The sequence below is a fragment of the Haliotis rufescens genome, unplaced genomic scaffold, assembly GCF_023055435.1.
Source record: "Haliotis rufescens isolate VD_foot unplaced genomic scaffold, xgHalRufe1.0.p SCAF_1, whole genome shotgun sequence".
NCBI classification, from domain to species: Eukaryota; Metazoa; Mollusca; class Gastropoda; order Lepetellida; family Haliotidae; genus Haliotis; species Haliotis rufescens.
The window spans coordinates 17,791,208-17,809,192 of record NW_025963779.1 but is presented as its reverse complement, the minus strand read 5'-3'; the positions used below and the strand labels follow the sequence as shown (position 1 = coordinate 17,809,192).

The 17,985-nt window shown below is 42.1% G+C and overlaps 2 protein-coding genes across 2 annotated transcripts; one reads left to right on the top strand and one right to left on the bottom strand.

Annotated features, from left to right (window-relative positions):
- Positions 1 to 3,830: 3,830 nt before the first annotated feature.
- On the top strand, positions 3,831 to 4,202 carry LOC125374768 (soluble scavenger receptor cysteine-rich domain-containing protein SSC5D-like). Its single transcript, XM_048386398.1, has one exon. The coding sequence runs from the start codon at positions 3,831 to 3,833 to the stop codon at positions 4,200 to 4,202; it is 372 nt and encodes a 123-aa protein (XP_048242355.1).
- Positions 4,203 to 15,822: 11,620 nt separating this feature from the next.
- On the bottom strand, positions 15,823 to 17,754 carry LOC124150609 (contactin-5-like). Its single transcript, XM_046522566.2, has 4 exons — positions 17,658 to 17,754; positions 16,769 to 16,962; positions 16,351 to 16,450; positions 15,823 to 15,865 (listed from the first exon to the last, which is right to left on the bottom strand). The coding sequence occupies exons 1-4, from the start codon at positions 17,750 to 17,752 to the stop codon at positions 15,823 to 15,825; spliced, it is 432 nt and encodes a 143-aa protein (XP_046378522.2). The 5' UTR covers positions 17,753 to 17,754.
- Positions 17,755 to 17,985: the final 231 nt, after the last annotated feature.

Sequence of the window (17,985 nt, the reverse complement as noted above, 5' to 3'; positions counted from 1 at the left end):
GAACTAAAGTAGTGAGGGGATAATTGAGTGAGTTAATAACTCAGCTTTAAATATTTTTGTAGTTACATCACGGCGTGCAAGCTTACCGTTGGAGGAAAGAGCGAAATGTTGCAGGTCTTAGGCCTTAACCATTTTGGTGAAACCACGAGCACGGGTATGTGCTGACAAATCTAGACAACAAAATCGGGGCTAACCGGGATTCGAACCCACGATCATTGTGGCGCCTTAGCTGACTAGGCCACCCGTATCCACTGACTATTGTACACGCCTTGTGTCTATGTATTTACATATTTTCTCTTCGGGCGAAACCACGACAAGGAAACAGAAAAAAGCAATACATCGATGGAATACAAGGCAAATACTACTGTGCTCTTAATGATATAAACCTCCGCCAGAGATCCCCGGCCGCGTCAGGCCAAAAGACGATAAAAGATAGTGGTTGCATGCACACACACACACACACACACACACACACACACACACACACACACACACACATCGTGTGATGCTTGACGTCTCCGTATCTAGGGCTATATCTCTCTTCAACAAAACCTTCCCTGTGTTGCTTTTCTAACGAAATGAAACGAAAACGAATTATGAACAAAGAATTAATAAGAGTATATCATGACCCAAAGGAGGCAATCTTTACAATTTGCTGTCAGCATTGATATTCTGATGATTTCCGCATAAATACAGAGAAGACTTTCTAGACTGTCTCAGAAGGTAAAACAAACACAAAACATAGTTTCACCTTTTCAAAACATTAGGTAACATTTTGCTGAATTTGTTACACCTTAATCTTACCAATGGATGAACATCTTTATGATGCATAAAGTAACATTGGGATCGTTAATATTTCTTTGTTGCATCGCTTATTGATCTTTCACACTTTTGTGAACATTTGGGCCTATTCGTACTGCTTTTATTGACTGGTGTTTATACTTTCAGGGGTATAGGAGGCCGAGCCGTATGGGTCGCCGTAATCAGTCCAGTAGTCGGTCCCGGATCCGCTGATCGCGGGTTCGAATCCAAGTTGGATATGACTGAAGAAGTGGTACAAGAACTCCTAGACAGCGCACTGCTCTGGAGCTACGCATGGTTTGTTACTGATGCACAGCTGGAATATTGTTGACTGCGGCTTTACACAACATTCACACACTCACTGTTTGTTTGACAATGTAAAATTGTGTATAAAACAAAAAGAAATACAACGACACTGAAATTTGTTAAGTGACATTTATTAAGGCAATATGACAAAAATGAAATTGCAATTTCTTAAAGGTATAAATCATGTGAAAATGCAACATACACGTACATGTACATGTATAATATGTGTGAAATACCCGACAATCATTATTGTAGTCACTGTATGTCATGATGCATTAAAAGTCACATACGTAACGCGTTACGTGACATGTGTTAGTGTCCTGGCCACATGTCCGGTTATATTCAGAATTATTTTAACAAAATATAATTGAAACTGGGTGTGTTGGGGGTTGCCTGAACTAATTATAGCAATGGCATTATGCGGTTTTGTACAACATTTTTAACACAGAACTGTCCACGTACTAACTGACAATAATGATACGATGCCTTTACAAACTAGGACTCCGGGTTATCACAGGTTCCTAGCACATGAAAAAAAAAGGCATTACTGGACGGCGTCTCATCGTCCCTCGATGGCGTGGGACGTGGTTCATGATATTAACCACTGGTTTGTCTGGCCCAAAACATTGATATAAATTATAAGACCACATACAGCATGAAGACGGCGTGGTTCCAGTAAATGTACTTGAACATCAGCACCTACCCTGCCATATCCCACCACCAGCACCTACCCTGCCACATCCACCACCAGCACCTACCCTGCCACATTCCACCACCAGCATCTACCCTGACACATTCCACCACCAGCACCTACCCTGACACATCCCACCACCAGCACCTACCCTGCCACACCCCACCACCAGCATCTACCCTGCCACATCCACCACCAGCACCTACCCTGCCACATTCCACCACCAGCACCTACCCTGACACATTCCACCACCAGCACCTACCCTGACACATCCCACCACCACAGCACCTACTCTGCCACATTCCACCACCTACCCTGCCACATTCCACCACCGGCACCTACCCTGACACATCCACCACCAGCACCTACTCTGCCACATTCCACCACCAGCACTTACCCTGCCACATCCACCACCACAGCACCTACTCTGCCACATTCCACCACCTACCCTGCCACATTCCACCACCGGCACCTACCCTGACACATCCACCACCAGCACCTACTCTGCCACATTCCACCACCAGCACTTACCCTGCCACATTCCACCACCAGCATTAACCCTGCCACATTCCACCACCGGCACCTACCCTGACACATTCACCACCAGCACCTACTCTGCCACATTCCACCACCAGCACTTACCCTGCCACATTCCACCACCAGCACCTACTCTGCCACATTCCACCACCAGCACTTACCCTGCCACATTCCACCACCAGCATTAACCCTGCCACATTCCACCATCAGCACCTACTCTGCCACATTCCACCACCAGCACTTACCCTGCCACATTCGAACCACCAGCACTTACCCTGACACATCCACCACCAGCACCTACTCTGCCACATCCCACCACCAGCACCTACCCTGACACATTCCACCACCAGCACTTACCCTGACACATCCACCACCAGTGCCTACCCTGCCACATTCCACCACCAGCACTTACCCTGACACATCCACCACCAGCACCTACTCTGCCACATTCCACCACCAGCACTTACCCTGCCACATTCCACCACCAGCATTAACCCTGCCACATTCCACCACCGGCACCTACCCTGACACATTCACCACCAGCACCTACTCTGCCACATTCCACCACCAGCACTTACCCTGCCACATTCCACCACCAGCACCTACTCTGCCACATTCCACCACCAGCACTTACCCTGCCACATTCCACCACCAGCACTTACCCTGCCACATTCCACCACCAGCACCTACTCTGCCACATTCCACCACCAGCACTTACCCTGCCACATTCCACCACCAGCATTAACCCTGCCACATTCCACCATCAGCACCTACTCTGTCACATTCCACCACCAGCACTTACCCTGCCACATTCCACCACCAGCACTTACCCTGACACATCCACCACCAGCACCTACTCTGCCACATCCCACCACCAGCACCTACCCTGACACATTCCACCACCAGCACTTACCCTGACACATCCACCACCAGCACCTACTCTGCCACATTCCACCACCAGCACTTACCCTGACACATCCACCACCAGCACCTACCCTGACACATTCCACCACCAGCACCTACACTGCCACATCCCACCACCAGCACCTACACTGACACATCCACCACCAGCACCTACACTGACACATTCCACCACTAGCACCTACCCTGACACATCCCACCACCAGCACTTACCCTGACACATCCACCACCAGCACCTACCCTGACACATTCCACCACCAGCACCTACACTGCCACATCCCACCACCAGCACCTACACTGACACATCCACCACCAGCACCTACACTGACACATTCCACCACCAGCACCTACCCTGACACATTCCACCACCAGCACCTACACTGACACATCCACCACCAGCACCTACTCTGCCACATTCCACCACCAGCACCTAACCTGCCACATCCAACCACCAGCACCTATCCTGACACATCCCACCACCAGCACCTACCCTGCCACATTCCACCACCAGCACCTACCCTGACACATCAACCACCAGCACCTATCCTGACACATCCCACCACCAGAACCTATCATGACACATCCCACCACCAGCACCTACCCTGCCACATTCCTCCACCAGCACCTACCTACCCTGCCACATCCAACCACCAGCGCCTACCCTGCCACATTCCACCACCAGCACCTACCCTGCCACATTCCACCACCAGCACCTACCCTGCCACATCCCACCACCAGCACCTACCCTGCCACATTCCACCACCAGCACCTACCCTGCAAAATTCCACCACCAACACCTACCCTGACACATCCCACCACCAGCACCTATCATGACACATCCCACCACCAGCACCTACCCTGCCACATCCCACCACCAGTACCTACCCTGCCACATTCCACCACCAGCACCTACCCTGCCACATTCCACCACCAGCACCTACCCTGACACATCCACCACCTACCCTGCCACATCCACCACCAGCACCTACTCTGCCACATTCCACCACCAGCACCTACCCTGCCACATTCCACCACCAGTCCTGTTTCTTTATTTGGATGATAAACACACTTGAGAATCTATTTGTAGATGCGTGACCTGACATTTATGAGGAAGTGAATAAGGCATGTACATGTCATAACATATCATTGATTATCATTGTTTAGAGGGCTTTGAAACAATATGTTTGAACAAAAGATGGAGATATGTGTAAGGGCAAATGGTGTTCCTTTTGAATGTATAGTTTTATGACATTAATCAAATTGCAATCATACAAATGTTTTGTGAAAGTTTTATGTTAAATTAGGAAAATTACGCATGCGTCTTGATTGCTTTTTTGAGCAATTTATTACAGAAGGAAACGCGATACCCCGTTGTCATTGAAGAGAAACACATGTGAACAGTAAAAATAAAACAAAATTGATTGTACCCAGGTGAAATAAGACTCTAATATGAACAGTCATGTACATGGTAAAGCAGAATTTTGTAACAGACTGTTTGAAATTAATTTCTGAAGGTGTGTTATCACTAGCCAACATAAACTCCTCCATCGTCATATTGGCAGGTTGGTGTACGGTTGTCTGTCTTCTGTTTCTTCAAGCGCCTGAAATCGAAGTATGTTAAGTTAAATCATTAGCATATACTTAACAATGGCAACAGGTACATGTATGTTGGAGGTTTTACACACAATATGTTGACATGTGACATTTGTTTAATGCACATTAAAACTCTTGCAAAATATCGCTATACACCTTCCGCGTAGGAATATATGTGAATCGATGCTCATGACGTCAATCACTGGATTGTCTGGCCCGATTCGATTATTTACGTTTATGTAGGTGGAATATTGCTGAGTGCGACGTTAAACAACAAACAAACGAAACACAAGCGAAAAACCATAAACACATTAGTAAACAACAGACAGGTTATCGCATATCATATTGCAGTTATTACTTTAGATTAGTTATGTTGCTTATCAGAAAGACAAACGAATTATTTATATTGATTTTTATGTAGACCGCCTCCGTGGTCTAGTGGTAGAGCGTCCGCCCGGAGAGCGGAAGGTCCGGGGTTCGATCCCCGGCCGCGTCATACCAAAAGACGTTTAAAGATGGTACTTGTTGTTACCCTTTCTGGCGCTCGGCATTAAGGGGCTAAAACAAGGACTGGTCGCCTCGGAGTCAGTATACTGTGTCTGAGTGGGGTATTCATGTTAAACTGCGGCATGGTATCTCAGTGAGCTAGAAGACTAGTACAAGCGCACGCACGCACGCACGCACGCACGCACGCATGCATGTCGCTATATAAGTGCGACGCGACGTTAAACCTAATTTCACCTCACCTCACCTGTTTATATGTATATTGTACTTTAGCTCATAGAGGTCCATTATAACATTACTGTGTCAAAGAGAATATCCAATTTTGTATGGTGAATATTCACGATTTCATTATTTACATCACTATGTTTGTATACTGTATTTTCAGATAATCATTGTGAAATAGGGAAAAATCTTGGCCGTTTTCGAAGTTAGTTTTAAAAATGAGGTATATAAAATTAAAAACGTGATTATTTATACCATATCATGTTACACGCAACTGTACCAATCAGTGCAAGCACGATGAGCACGACCACTGATGTAGCGACCAGAACAGAGGACGGTCCACCAGCCGACGCTGAAATGAGGAAAGGTTTCATAAGTTTCAATTCATACATTTTACCCAAACCATGTTTTTAAATGCTTCGAAATAGCTTATTGATGTTGTGTTAGTGATACTTAAACAATTGGATAATGGCTTTACCAACGCTCGACTGTTGATGTAGTCTCGCTGACTTGGTTGATGCATGTCAATACTCCCCAACACACTGCACACAGACTCAATGCAGTGGACGCATAGAAAGCCTCTCCTCGAGTCTGGACCGATTTGAAATGACACTTCGCTTGGTTGACACTCATTTCCGTACTGTCCAGAAACCATCCAGAACCATCAACAAAATCAACACTGACTTTGAGATTATGTCCCACATCCTTGGCTCGTTTATTGACTGTTTTTTACACTCTCAGGGGCACGGGAGGCCGAGCCGTATAGGTCGCCGTAATCCGTCCAATAGTCAGTCCCGGATCCGCTGATCGCGGGTTCGAATCCAAGTTCGATATGACTGAAGAACTGCTACAAGAACTCCCAGACAGCGCACTGCACTGGAGCTACGCATGGTTTGTTACTGATGCACAGCTGGAATATTGTTGACTGCGGCTTTACACAACATTCACACACTCACTGTTTGTTTGACAATGTAAAATTGTGTATAAAACAAAAACAAATACAGCCACACTTAAAATTACTAAGTGACATTTATTAAGGCAATATGACAAACCCTAAAACTGCACATTTAAAGGGATGTAAATAGCATGATGCATAACTTGCCTGCTGTGGTGTCATGATTCTGCTCATCGGATGGAGTGGACTGCTTAGCGTTTGGTGGGACTGCATATAATGAGAAAGTAGGTCTCAGGGTGTACTGTATTGGGGGGGGGGGGGGGGGGGTGTCAGTCTCGCTGACTTGGTTGATGCATGTCATCGATCCCAATTGCGTGAGTCGATGCTCATGATGTCAATCACTGGATTGTCTGGTCCAGACTCGATTATTTACAGACCACCGTCATATAGCTGAAATATTGCTAAGTGTGGCGTTAAACAACAAACCAAACCAAACTCTCTACACGCAGCCCAGACCGGAAGCGCTTCCTAGTCGAACCCACGCAGAACGTTTTCGGAGAATGTAATTACTCCCCAACACACTGCACACAGACTCAATGCAGTGGTCGCGTAGAAAGCCTCTCCCCGAGTATGGACCAATTGAAATGGCACTTCGCTTGGTTGACACTCATTTCCGTACTGCCCAGAAACCACCCAGAACCATCAACATAATCAACATTGACTTTGAGATTATGTCCCACATCCTTAGCTCGTTTAAGAAACTGTGGAATACATTCTTCACAAAACGAGTATCGAAAAAAAATGATGTGTGCAAAAATGCACAATACAATTCCATCAAGAAGAGCCCCCTCGCCAATGAAACCATGCCTTCCCACAGTAACTTACAATATAAGCGATTGAGGCAAGAGCTAAAATGGAGTCGGGTCGGAAATATTATTATGATTTCAGAAGAATTATAACATTGACAACGAAATATCTTGTTGATGTACTACAAAAAAACATTATTCATGTAATGTTAGCCATACCGCATCATGTTTGACTATATGTTGACGCTGTTAATATCCTGAACTGAAGATGTGTTAGAATAGAAGTGCGAGAAGTCATGTATTCTGCAATAAAGTTGTAACCCGTTCAGTAACATTACTACTGCACACAGTGGCACTATGGCCGGTGGCCTGTAACAAACCAGTCATTGATATTGTCTGCAACGATCCCGCTGTCGGAGTACGATGGCAAAGAATCAAGTTGAACCAAATCACTTAGCCTGACCAACCATTCAAGTGAGTTTCCTCTTACGACAGGAATATGTTGATGTAAACTGTAATCTGGAATCTCAGCCGAGAGGAATACATGACAGTGTGAAAAATAGCTTGACTTACTGATACTCCTCCTTGATACGTCTAAAGTAACAGATGAAGACTCAGACCCCGCGATGTTCTCTCCTGTGCATGTATATACTCCGTGGTCAGCCTCAGTCACGTTCTTGATGACCACAAATCCGTGAGAGGACAAAACTCTGCCACGTGACTTGATGGTTTTGTCAGAATGTGTCCACGATATCTTTGGTATAGGTCTGCAAAGACGAGTAAGTGTGTATACATTTCACCATTCATATTAATGTGATTTTGATGACTAATCAGTCAGTTGGTGCCACTGTGATAGCATTCATGCCAAGGCTGTATGGTGAACTGTATGGCACTGAGCTGATGATGATCCTAACCAGCCTAACTGTGCCAGGATCACCCAAACCCTCTTTGCTGCATTTTAGTTATTCTAATCTGTACATAAGTAATGTGTTTTCAAATGGAAGAACTATTTAGTATGGATGTCTGGTTGTCTTTTCATTACTTTTAGCAATATTCGCTATCACTAAGAGCAACACCAAAACAGAAGTTCAAACTTGTGGGTCGAACTGGGGTCCACGGTGTGACAAGGTTCAGGGTAAGCACTTGTGATAAAACAGTTACAAGAGCGTTGCATGACAACATATGACAACAGACCTGCCGCTGAAGATACATTCCAGTTGTACATCCTCTCCGAGTTCACTCTTGATGGTGCCACTGTGAAACATCACCTTTGGCTTCCTGTCCATCTCTTCACCTGAAACACGATCAATTATGTAATTGTTTTGAAACGACAAGGTATGATATGGCCTGTTTGACCCACTGGAAATGTCTTTCTTTTCACATTGCGAAACAGATTGAAACATTATCATGGGATTTATCAGACATGTTCTTCTACCTTTTCCTCTAACACTTTCTTCAATGTGTACTCCTAATCATTATGGGAAAATGGAAAGGTTTTTTTCTCTTTGATTTACCTGTTGATTTTTTGACGGTCATATTGACTGTACTGCCAAAGACCACAGAGCCAGATGACATTACACTGACCCCACACTCGAACGATCCCGTGTCGTGTCCATGCACAAAGGAAAAGTGAAGTGTGCCTAAAAACAAATAATTGCAGCCTAAAGTGATTCAAACTGACAAAAAAAAACTGAACAGTATTTAAGTTTAGGCGTGTCAGCCTGATGTGGAGCAATTGACACAGGTTGAAGAGGTGTTTTGTTTATTTGTTGTTTAACGCCGCACTCAGCAATATTCTAGCTATTTGACGGCGGACTGTAGAGGTGTACTTTGGTGAGACACGTAACTGGTGACATAGTAAGCCAGGGCCATAATCGGGTCCAGGCATGGATCATCGGATCCAGGCATGGCTGCGGAACGCAGCTCCACACAGCTTAATAGCTGTGACTTTAGACCACAAAGCCTGTCATTCACCAATATGCTAAATGGCATGATGTTTTATAAACATAACTAAGGTACACAACCAAAACACATTTATTCTGTATGAGGGATATATCTATTAAATATTAAGTATCGTAGTCATGTACCGTCCGAATCTATCGTTGTTCTATTGGTTTTCTTGATTTGAGAAGGGAATACATTTGCACGCTTTCTGTACCAGCCAATCTTCCCTGGGGGTGGTTCCCGGCAGATGAGTGACGCTGGTTCCCCTGCGGGTACAGTCAGCTGTAGGACCGGAGCTCGAACATCCCAGGACGCATCCATTTCTGAGGAAAGAAGGGTGCTGGAAGTGTTTGCCGGAGAGAGGACTGTATGTTTACAGAGAAACAATGAACGGGTATATGTGTTAGCGAGTTTAAATGTAACGCGAACAGTATGACTGTTACTTCACGGGGTGTCATTTTCGTTTTTAAGATAAACCTGAAGTGAAGTGTCATACACATAGAAATCACACACTTTTGGGAACCCATGACTTAAACACTAGAGCGGCACCTTTACCTGTGTACAACGCACAGGAAATACAATTGGTTAGGTTTAACAGAAGATGACCTGATTCGGCAAGCTCGAATCTTGAACGTTTCCCACACTCGAACACATATTACATGTGTTGTCAAGTGACTTTCTTCGAAATGTGCTCTGTTCACCCAGCAGTGAAAGGGTACCTACTCGGATGAGATTTCCTTGAGTGAAAAACAGGCTCGTTGCAAACGCGACATATGATCATTGAAGAGTCAATGCACAATGTGGTAATATTTCCTGTTTGTATTGATTGAAGGCTTGGCCGATTAATTTCACAAAAAATATATATAATACATATATATATATATATATTAAATCTCATTTCATATCGGAAAACTAGTTCATCCAAACTAGTTGTGTCAGTATTTCAAGCTACATTTGAAACAAATACACAAATGGAAGTCTACATATATTTCCATTGTATCGACAATGCAACTGGTTGTGAAATTTATGAAGACACTCTCTTACCGGCAGTGTGTACACGTCGTAGTGCTAAAACAGTCCATATCAGCATAGTTCCATACATTCTACAAATAAATATATATATTATTATTTATTTATTGACCCATGGCGGCATAATGAAAACACGTTATGTCTTTTTCTTAATTTGTTTTGTTTTGTTTCCATAACGCCGTACTCAGCAATATTCAAGCTATATGACGGTGGTCTGTAAATAATCGAGTCTGGAACAGACAATCCAGTGATCGATATCATGAGCATCGATCCATGCTAGCTGGATACGATGACATGCATCAACACCAAGTCAGAGAAGCCTGACCACCCAATCCCCATCTCAAAAGCGTTTGACAAAGTGTGGAGAGTCGACCTATGGCATAAATTACAAAAAAACAAAGTGTTAGTGGAAAATGTTGAATGTTATTAGAAATATGTACCGAAATATTGAATCATGCGTTTGCTCAATAAAACAATCTGTATGATTATTTTGTAACCGCTTCCGGCGTGCGACAAGGTGAAAACTTATCACCACTTCTAACCTCTCTCTTAAGAGGTTATTAAACAGGTGTGGTCTTTCTGTAATTTTTAATCAACCGGATTCTGTAAGTCACGGCTGGTAAGTCTAAAAAATTGAAAACATTTTAAAAGATCAATTTATTCAAAAATGGACTACAAGCTCCAAAGCTTGCAACTATAGAATTTACAAAACTAATTTCAAATTTGCACAATATCTTCTCTTATCACCAGAAATCTTTACTCTAATCTTAAAATTCAGAACCCTAAATAATAATTTGCCGATTGAGACTGGCCGCTGGGAGGGCACCCCAAACGAATATCGCACCTGTAAGCTTTGTACCTCCCCAGCCATAGCCGACCAGTTCCACTACCTCTTTAGATGTGAATAATTGGACCAGCAAAGAAAAACATTAATTTATAATAGATATCTAAACTGGTCAAAGCACTTGATGTCAAATATGAGAACTTACAATCTTCAAAAACTATCTAAATTTGTAAAAATAATATTCTCTGTACTAAAGTAAACCACTGTTGCCATTTGATCACATTGTATAATTGTATGAATGTATGTTATTATGTTACTCATGTACCACCGGCTGATGGTTGGAGTTAATAAAGAAATTGAAATTGAAAATTGATAGTCGCCTCTTACAACAAACATAGTCGCCTCTTACGGCAAGCATGAGTTGCTGAAGACATATACTAACCCGGCCCTTCACGGGTCTGCATGTGCGTATCGATCTACATGTTTACAATGTGATAGAATCCAATCAATAAGCATTCATGGTCTACTTGCAGAGTGAAACATAAGAAATTAAACATATAGCGTCTAATCATTCGTATCAGCTCATGAACTACAACAAGTGTACTAAGTGTATCAAGTGTACTAAAATCAATTTACGGCACTTTGCATGAAATTCTTCCTTTGCCGTTCACCTTTTTCTTCATAGTTTTAACTGATATGAAAAGGGTCACACACGTATGTTAGAAAAGCTCTACATTCATCTGGTCCCAAATGGCAAACACCCATACATGATCGATTTACCTTTCATGATAATTAACATGATAGTTTAATTCAGAATGATGACATTGACTTCATTCATAACAAAGATAAACAAATATAAATTCGACAATATGATGTAATAAAGCAAAATATAATACTTACGTTGGTCTAATGTGACTGGGTTTGACACGTCGTGTGTTCAGAGTGATGGGAAGTATTGGAATTGACCGGTGTTATGTTCAGTTGTGTTGTCCAGTTAAAACTTCCTGGTGTGTCCAGCTTCCCTCAATGGAAAGGAAAACGAAAAGCAAATAAATAATAAATAAATAGCAAAGTAGTTGCTTCCACCAGGCTGCCTCTTAATATCTGTTGTAGTTAATTAGTTTCGTAACTAGCGCGCTGTAATAATTGCTGAGGTGAATGCGTACTAACTCAAGTATAAATGAAAATATCGTATACGTGCAGCTATACATGGAATATTATTGCACATTAAATTTGAAAGATTAATGTTCATAGCATTATCCCATTACATTGCACGCTAGGTCAAGTGGAAACAGGGTCTTCAAGAGCGGAAGGTCGCTGGTTCTGTCATACCAAAGGAAAGTTAAAGACGGTACTTGTTACCATGGCGCTTGGCTAAGACAAGGTGTGGTAGGCTCAGTATAACGTGTTTGAGCGGGACATCCATATACAAAGTTCTGCTTTGTATCTCAAGGGGCTTGCACTGTAAAACCGGCATTAATCTGGAATCACACACTAACACACTAACACACACACACACACACACACACACACACACACACACACACACACACACACACACACACACACACACACACACACACACACACACAGAGAGAGAGAGAGAGAGAGAGAGAGAGAGAGAGAGAGAGAGAGAGAGAGAGAGTACAATAACATGAAAATAAAAATATGCAGAAAGGTAAACACATCACTTATATTAACATATGTTCTTCTCATTCTCGGAGTAGGTTGTGGTCAAGCTGGTTGAAATTACGGATTTCATTTGTCACAATGGTCACCTTGGATGTACTAATACCTTGTTGAATACTGTTTTGAGGCCTTGATTGTTTGACGTGTGACGCTCTTTGAAATCTTGGTAGAAGGAGCATGTTCGATTGCATCTCATAAGTTGTGAAATGTTAACACCAAAGGCTAAAGCTGCTGGAATATTGCTCGGCATGAAGGGAAGGCTAACTATTGGCAAGTAAGACACGTTACGTGAACATTGACGGTTGTGGGTAACCTGGGCACTGTTCAATACTCTTTTGTCTGTTCGCAGTACACGATAATGAACATTGATGGCAGTGGGCTATCTGGCTACTGATGAATCCTCTTTGACCTGTAAATGAACAAAAACCCGACAAAACCCCTTCCATATTCATAAGAAATCATTAGAAGTCAATTGTTCGATTCCGACTATATCATGAGCATGTGGTTTTGAATCACTACCAAATAGTGATGATACGAGGTGTGAGCGTATCCCCACCACTGGCACCCGTCACAAACAGATGCAAAGGCAAATCAATTGTTTACCTGTATAGAAAACACGGGAATATATATGGTTATCCTACTACCGTACACGTCAAAATAGGGAAGTGAATTGGACATCATTTTTGTCGCTGATGCAACAAATTTGGCAATGTCATCCACATGTCTATCATAAAACGTTTTGAAAGCTTAACAGATGTCTTAAATGTTGAACCTTGATGAAACAACTTTTCAGCAAGAATTGTATGACGTAGAATGAGCATGCTCAACAGGCTTTTGAAACCTGGTCTTATTGGTCTCCTGTCTTGGTAGACTTTGTGGGCTAGCTGATCGAGTGATATTTACATGACGCTTCACTCCTACAAGCGATATTGGCTAGTTATGATCACTGTATTTGTAAACATCCAGGTCTGTGATTGATGGTACGTGTTTATGTGGGGAAAAGAATCCAGCTATTGACATCATAAGCCTGACCACCCGATCCATTTAGTCAAAGGCGACTATGCTTGTCGTAAGGGCGACTTACGGGATCGAGTGGTCAGCCTCGCTGACTTGGTTGATGCTTGTCATCGATCCCAATTGCGTGGATCGATGCTCATGATATCAATCACTGGATTGTCTGGTCCAGACCGATTATTTACAGACCATTGTCATATAGCTGGAATATTGCTGAGTGTTGCGTTAAACAATAAACCAACCAACCAACATTTAGTCGCTTCTTACGACAAGCATGAGTAGCTTTGGATCCATTTTAACCCGGAACAACCCCAGGGTGGTACTTTTTTGTAAGATATACTGTGTTGTATTTTGTTTGATCAAAAATCAAATTTATATTTCTGCTCGGTAATGCGTTTTTTTCAAACATGCAATAGTGAAAGGTTTATTACCCTGCAGTTTGAAATGGGGAAATTTAGGTTCTGATATATTTTGTTCCATGTGCGCATTTGAAAGGACATTCCGGTACCCAGGTCCGTTTTCATTTGTAATAATTAGGTAAGGTGAAATGGGGTTTAACGTCGCGTCCAAGATCATTACACTTATATAGCGACGTGCATGCACACGTGTATGTGACTGCTTGTACTAGTCCGGACTAATGCCGATTTACAGTGCTAGCCCACTGAGATACCATGCCGCAGTTTAACAGGAATACCCCACATACTATGATGACTTTGAGCCGACCAGTCCTTGTTTTTGCCCCTTAATACCGAGCGCCAGACAGGGTAAAAACAAGTATTTAGTATCAAGCGACGGGGATCGAACCACGGACCTTACCCTCTACGGGCGGACGCTCAACCACTAGACCATGGAGGCGGTCCTTGTAATAATTAACAACATCACATAGTCTTTACATCATGAATATGCGTTCAATGTTTTCAAGAAAGGTTTAATAAAATACAATTAAGCAGAATAATACATGTTTTGTACAATCCAAGTACATGTATATATATTTTAGTACATTTCATCATAAATTAATTCACGTGAAAAGGACTTTGCATAATTCCTGATAATTTTTATTGAAATGTATTGGTAAACAACTGTCCAAGGAAAATTCCCTTGGGCAATATTATACACAATGTGAATCAACAAAAGAAACAATAGACATAGAATGTAGATATCAACTTGAAGAAGCTATTCACAAACAATTTAATTTTTTTATTTGAAAGTAAATCAGAATAATATATTATATATGAATAACTTCTTCCTTACAGTTATAAAGAATCAATATTAATATGATAAGCCATTAACGTACATGACCTTAATTCGCTATTCAGTTCCCGTCACATATAATTGTAGCGTTTGTACGCTGAAAGTGAAAGTTTTGCATGTCATTTTGACTTCAGTCGATGATAAACGTTTACATTAAAATGTCAGCTTTGAACAGAAACACATTCACAATGTCAACATATTACCCTTAAATTATGCATATTATTGACAAACAGACAGATATATATATAATGAAAGCGACAAACCCCTTTCCATAACCGTAAGAAATATATTTTAAAAGCAGAGTCCATTGTACAATTATAGGAATATTTACATAATCCACATAACAAGCTGAGGAGGAGTAACTGTATACAGTGTCGCTTATCTGTCAGACATACATTGGTCACTAAAACATACTATCTCGACTTAACGAAACTTCTACAGTATCGCTGCCTGATGCCGATGTTGCTCCGGCCTTCTCAAGCCCCGTCAGATTGTACGTTACAGAATATCGAGGACAGGTTTGTACCCCTTTTGTCTTTTTTCCAATCTACTTATAACATGTACGCCAACTATTTCGACAGAAAGTGTATATGTTTTTAAGTTTTGAACCCGGAAGAAACGAACGAATCGACTGTTTACCCTCTGTCCGTTCTAACATAGTAACAAATACAAGTCGGGATGGTTAGGACAGAATAGTTGGTGTATGTGTGGGGAAACGTATATATGAGTATTCTCTCATACACATATACGTATTTACATCATATCCTGTCATGAATTATTTGTTTAACTACCAGATGTTTAATTCTCTTTTCTCAACCGATGCAAGGACTTTTCCTTATTTCCTTGCTGTTGATTTCCTTGCTGTTGTCTTCTTGTGCCTGAAAGAAAATTATTCAGGTAAACAAGTGACATGATATGTAGAGGCACTTTTCGTAGAAAGTGTTTGTTATTTGTCACGCTGAAGCCCCGGGTTTCTTTTCACGTCATGGAGGTTTTGATTGAAGCCCTTTACTAGTTGAGTCTGTGTCATCCCATCCATCGAATATTTCTAACTTTCCATGTACATACATATCACTTATTATCTAACCCTAAGACACGGGGATAAGATACGTAGCAAAACCTATATCTGTACATACTCCGACACAGTCTTAAATCTTAAAATCACATACAAATATACTTGAGAATGCCGATAACAGAAGAATGTTAATGTCGTTTCTGGTTGCTTTTTTAAATATTTTATTCAGGTTGAAATGGACCGGGCCAACGTTATCCAACTTAGGATTCCTTCTCCGCCTTATCTAGACCTATTTTATGCAGTTAGTCACGACCCAACAAACATGTATATAATGACAGTGATACATACCAAACCACAACACCCAGGATTAAACCGCAAAGCACCATGGCGATGAGCGCCACAACTGAAACAGCTACTGTAACGGCACTGACCGTGACGGAGACATCGGCTGAGAAATGAAGATAGATCACAAACAGAATTTCGAGAAGTCATGTATTCTGCAATAAAGTTGTAACTTGTTCAGTAACATTAATACTGTACACTGTGACACTTAGCCGGTGGCCTGTAACAAACCAGTCATTGATATTGTCTGCAACGATCCCGCTGTCGGAGTGCGTTGGCAAAGAATCAAGTTGAACCAAATCACTGAGCCTGACCAACCATTCACGCGAGTTTCCTCTTACGACAGGAATATGTTGCTGTAAACTGTAATCTGGAATCGCAGCCGAGAGGAATACATGACAGTGTAAAAAATAGCTTGACTTACTGTTACTCGTCCTTAATACGTCGAAAGTAACAGATGAAGACTCAGACCCTGCGATGTTCTCCCCTGTACATGTATATACTCCGTGGTCAGCCTCAGTCACGTTCTTGATGACCACAAAACCGTGAGAGACCAGAACTCTGCCACGTGATTTGAGGACCTCGTCAGAACGTGTCCACGATATCTTTGGTAGAGGTCTGTAAAAGAGGAGTAAGTGTGTATGTATTTCATCGTTGATATCATTGTGTTTTATCTAGTCAGTCATTTCGATGACACATACTGTGCCAGCATCCATGTCAAGTCCTTAATCAGTGAGGTAAAATATAAAATGGTTGGTAACCAGTTCTGTGTATTTAGGCCCTCCCTGTACGTGGTAATGTTCAGGAGTTACGACAGTCGTAGTCCTAACATCGGAAACATCCCTTGTCAGGATAAAGTAACCTCTGCTCTTCACGTTTTCTTTAATTCCTTTTTCATTAAGTTGCCATGGCTACGTCGATGAAGTGTCACCTTAATATTACTCTATATTTCAGGTAGACGGCATCAGAATTAGTTGATGTTTGGTGAACTAGATTCAATGAAATTCAAAATTGAAAACGACAGTTCGCTTTACGCTATCACTTTAAACAAAAAATTTAGAACAAAGTTTTAGCACATATATGATATTATTTCGAACTTATAAATAATGTCTGCAAGGTTGATTCAAATCATATGTGAATTTATGGTTGTTTTACGCCACGTTTAGCACGATTACAATACATCACAACAGCAACACCAAAGATTAACTTGTACCGATGTGGCGTCCCGGGGTCCTCGGGGTGACAAGCTACAGTGTAAGCACGTGTGACCAAATGTATACGAAGTTGCTACATGACAACATATGACAACGGACCTGCCGCTGAAGATACATTCCAGTTGTACATCCTCTCCGAGTTCACTCTTGATGGTGCCACTGTGAAACATCACCTTTGGCTTCCTGTCCATCATTTCACCTGAAACACGAGAACAAGTATGTAACTGTCTTGAAACGACAACGTATGATATGGCCTGTTTAACCCACCCGAAATGTCTATTTGAAACTTTGAACATTTGTCTGGAAATATCACACATGTTCAAACAACTGACTTTTCGCTTTCTTCACACCCAAATTTGCCTCAATTTGGATTTCTTATGATTATGGAAACGGTTTTTAATTACCTGTTGATGTTTGGACGTTCATA